Source organism: Crocodylus porosus, unplaced genomic scaffold, assembly GCF_001723895.1.
Source record: "Crocodylus porosus isolate Cpor-Errol unplaced genomic scaffold, CroPor_comp1, whole genome shotgun sequence".
Classification (NCBI taxonomy): Eukaryota; Metazoa; Chordata; order Crocodylia; family Crocodylidae; genus Crocodylus; species Crocodylus porosus.
The window spans coordinates 173,004,780-173,009,531 of NW_017728906.1; the positions used below are offsets into that span (position 1 = coordinate 173,004,780).

The 4,752-nt window shown below is 43.8% G+C and overlaps 1 protein-coding gene across 2 annotated transcripts in view; it reads left to right on the forward strand.

Moving 5' to 3' along the window:
* RDX (radixin) overlaps positions 1 to 4,752 on the forward strand; it is a 58,058-nt gene that overhangs the window by 24,423 nt on the left and 28,883 nt on the right. For both annotated transcript variants that reach the window (XM_019530220.1, XM_019530219.1), the window contains exon 2: positions 2,231 to 2,314. In XM_019530220.1, the coding sequence (XP_019385765.1) occupies positions 2,231 to 2,314 (84 nt within the window). The remainder of the gene's footprint in view (positions 1 to 2,230; positions 2,315 to 4,752) is intronic.

The window sequence follows — 4,752 nt, forward strand, 5'->3', positions numbered from 1 at the left end:
GTAAAGGCATAAGCTGAGCCTTTTTAGATTTTAAAGGACCATACTGGGTACCAGACCTTAAACAAGAGGAGGGGGTTGAGATTTCAGAAGACAGATGCCATGCCTCCGGTGGACATGGGCATGCCCCAAGGGCAGGTGATGATTGTTGAGTGATAGTTTTCTGGTGAGGTGGGCTAATCCTGCTGGAAGAATCTGTTTGGTTACTTCGGACTTCTTCAGGTTCAGATTGTGCCTGGGGCTGATATGGGGGTTGCACATTAAGAAAATCAATTATATTTTCTGCAGATTCATTCTCAGTTATTTGTGGATAAAGTTGTTTTGGTGCTGATGGTACTATTGATGGGGAGCCCCCTTTTGGTGCACTTTTCTGTTTTAATTCCTTTATCTGAGATTTCAGTTTCTCTTGGGAGTCCTTAAGACTCTGAACTTGAGATTTTTGACATCTTTTGAAAGTTTCTTCATGCCAATTAAAAAATGTGTTCCACTGAGTCTGTGGTACATTACTACCTCTTAAGTCTCTGTGGAGAGGAACAATTTTTCTTAATTCAAATGTTCCTTCCAGGGGAAACTGCTGGCTAAAATCATCTCTGGTATACCAATTCCATTTTTCTACAAACGTACAACTTTTATGGCCATAGTGTGTATACATGTACAATGCTGGAGTCCCTTTTGGCGAAGCCGGTATGTCTTTAGACTCTCCGCTCCCCATATCTTTAAACTCAATTCACACTGGTCTTACATACAGGAATGGCTTATTGAGGGTGTCCGGGCAGGTTGTGAGATTTGCTAGCAGCACAGAGATGCTGTGGCTAATGTCCAAAGACAAGACTCTACTGCAATAACAGCACACAATGCAGTTACTCACGGTTAGACACAACTCATTTATGAGGGTGGGGAAAGGGTAAACCTGTCCACTCGGTCATGAGGTTCCAGTTGAGCCCCCTTGCTTTCAAACCTGTCTTTCTGACAGCCTTGGGGCGGCTGAACCCAACCTTAGTCTCAGACCTGGTCAGTGGCTCATATTTCTTAATTCATACTTTCAATTCACACAAGGGAATTTCTGTGTTGAGGCATGAGGTTCAAGAGCATTTCTTTAGTCTCAACCTTGGTCAAGGCTTATCGTGGAAAACACTCACACTCTAATTAAGAGTTTTTACCTTGCACCCTTGCTTTCGAAGAGCACACAGAACAAATCTGTTGTCTTCGGGGCAGCTGTACAAGGTTTCCACTCCTGGCCTCAGAGAGATCTCATAGTTCTTTACAGAACTTAACTCAATTCACATGGGGAAATACTTTCATTGACAACAGCAACACAGAGTCTTTAACCTTAACTCTTTCTACTCACAGTTACTACTTACACGGTGGGTCTGACAGTTCTGGCACAAAAAAAGTTTGGATAGGGTGAGCCTCAAGAAGTGAATCAGGAAGACACAGAGACAGCCTCTCACTGAAAAACCCCAATAGAGATTTCAAAAGGTCTCTTACCTTGGTTTGGCACCAAGGCTTCAGTGAAGAGATGTTTGTGTCCCAACTGATCACTCCAGATGTCTCTATCTGAGTCATGGCACCAAATTGTGGAAGAAATCAAACTTCGCGTTGTGGTTGAATCAGAACTGACAGAGCCAGCTTTTCTTTGATTAGGGTTATACTGTGATCACAGGGAGGATTTCATGCAGCAAGGGGAATCGCCCACTTGTCTATTTCAAAGGAATCTTCCCTCTCTATAAGTTTACAAGCATATTTATACTTAAGACAGAGAAAGAGAAAAAAAAAATACAACCTTGGAGAAACCAAAACAGGCATGCAGGCAGTTTGCTTAAATGAACATCTGTGCAGAGTAATAAGGCATGCAGGATTCCTCATCTCAGAACATGTAACTGAAATGAGCAGTATCAGCACTTCTGGTCTCTGTCTGTTTTTCTAGTCAAGTAGGCCAGAAGCCCAACTAAATTTATTACCACACCCCGCTCTCAGTGCTGCCACACCTACAACAGCACTGGGAGCAGGGGCTCTGCCTTGCTGCTGCTTGCCAAAACTTGACTTAAACTGCATTTAATGAAATATTTATCATTGAACAAAAACCTTTTATATTATGTGCGTGTGTGTGCATACAAGTTAATTTGTTGCAAATACCATTTCAATATATTATTTTTCTTATGAAGTAGTAACAGCATTATGAAAGATTTATGTGCTACATGCTATTCTAAGTATTCCTTTTTGTTTTTTGCAGATCAATGTACGAGTTACTACAATGGATGCGGAGCTGGAATTTGCCATCCAACCCAATACAACTGGCAAACAGCTCTTTGACCAGGTAACCATTTTATGATCTATAGCTATCTGCAGTGGATGTCATGGTACAGTGCTATAAAGTGGTAGAGTACAGTCAGAAGCACCTGTCTATCCCTTCAAGTTGATACTTTTTATTGATCTAACCCATACTAATATCCAGTAGGCCTGCGTAACTAGGTAGCTATTCGATTCGGCTTCGTATCCGGCCGCTTCAGATGCCAGCAATCTTATCTGGAGCTCCAGACTGGGTTTCCGCTTCGATCGTGTCTAAGTGGCTCTGAAGCTTTGGAGCCGCCTCAGAGAACCGGCCATAGGGTATAATGGGGAATCAATGAAATATCTATAACTTCCTTGTTTTTTGTCTGATTTGGATGCAACATGCCAGGGTGATAGCCCCTGCAGAGAGCATGAAGCCTGCCAAGTTTCAAGAAGAGAGGTGCAGGGGTTTGGGAGGAACCACACCCCAAATTCTTGAAAGCAAAACTCATGTCACGTCTATGTGTTACAGCACAGCGGGGTAAAAACTGCAGGGATGGTGGCCCCTGGTGAGGACACGAAGCCTGCCAAGTTTCAAGGAGATAGGTGCAGGAGTTTGAGGGAAGGAGTTTGAGGAGTTTGCACTTTAAGCTGCTGACAAGCAAAACTCATGACATGGGTGACACGTGTGTGTTAAGGCACAGCAGGTTGAAAGGTGCAGGGATGTTAGCCCCTGCTGTGGCCATGACACCTACCAGCTGTCAAGGAGATAGGTGCAGGACTTCTGGGTTCTGGGGCCATGGGTGCTTTTGCAACTGTCTGTCGTGGGGTCGGGGGGGAGACACTACTGCAGGCCTGGTTGCTAAGCTACTGTGTTACCAGTTACCAATCAATCATGATTCACTCAAGGACCAGCTCAATACACAGTACCTAGCTACTAGTAGCTACTAGATAATTAGTTAATTAGCAATGATTAACACCAGAAAACCACAGACTAGGGAGAGGAAATAATCAATACAGACAATCAATAGCCCCAAGACAGAGACAGTTGCACAAGCATCCATGTCATGAGTTTGCCTGTCAGCAGCTAGGGGTGCAGAGCCCCAGAACCCAGAAGACCTGCACCTATCTCCTCAACAGCTGGCAAGCTTCATGGCTGCAGCAGGACCCACCATCCCTGCAGCTTTCACCCTGCTGCACTTTAACACAGTGTTACCCATGTCATGAGTTTTGCTGTCAGCAGTTTGAGGTGCAGTTCCCCCAAACCTCTGCACCTATCACCTTGAAACTCAGTAGGCTTTGTGGCCTCACCAGGCGCTACCACCCCTGCAGCTTTCACCCCCCAGTGGTGTAACACATAGATGTAACATGAGTTTTGTTTTCAGGAATTTGAAGTGCAGTTCCCCCCGACCCCCTGCACCGCTCTTCTTGAAACTTGACAGGCTTCGTGCTCTCTGTAGGGGCTACCATCCCTGCAAGTTTCATCCAAATCATCAAAAAACAACAAAGTTATAGATATTTCATCGATTCCTCATTATACCCTATGGCCATATCTCTGAGGCAGCTCTGAAGCTTTCCCAACGCGGTTCAGAAGCTCTGAACAACTTTGGAAAGCCTAATGAATCCAGCGCTTCGATCTGGACATGCTGCTTCGGACACCAAAGCGTCCAAAGCTTCTCCGGATCCAAAGCACGGTCCGAAGCCTCGCACAGCCCAAATATCCAGCTTTTGCTGCCTCTTGGCAATTCTGACAGGAAACATGAATCACAGGGCAACTTTCCAAGAATGCATTTCCAGTTGGACTTCAGCTGAAACATGTGTTGAACCATATTGAAAGTAATGCATATTTTAGAGATATTTGCAAAGAGTCAGAGTACACAATTATGAATGTATATCTTAGTTTTTGCTATTGTATAACAACAAATCCAAGGCAGAAGACTTTTTATAGTAGAAGAATAAATACCTTGCTTCCTCTCCAGGGAAGGAAGAAACAGAACATTATTCTCCTCTTTCTGGGACATTTATACTGTAATCAAAACTCCCCCCTACCTATTATAATCCCCCTTTAAAACGAAACAGTGTTTCATCTCCCTGTTTCTAGACATGGAACAGTGAAAGTGACAGGTTTTTAACTTGTTGCAGAGTTTGAGTTTCACGCTTTCACAAGATGGCTCCTTTTGGTAATGTCACACTAAATACTGACTACCCAGTTTTTCTTTTAAGGTTATATTCCAGTAAATGACATGTGAGCTTAAGGCCAGATCCAGAAAAGGATTTGACCTGTGCAGGTGACAAATGCAACCTAAACCCAAGTGAACAATCCACAAAAACCAGGTGTGCCTACTTCGTGTTTGGGGAATGGTAGCTACCTAAGTTTTCACCAGCGCAGTTGTCTAAGGGTTTACTAACATCTTTGTCTAGTATCAGCACCATCTTGACAATACTGTGCATTTTGGAATCTGTTTTCACCTATTGTCCCTTGGG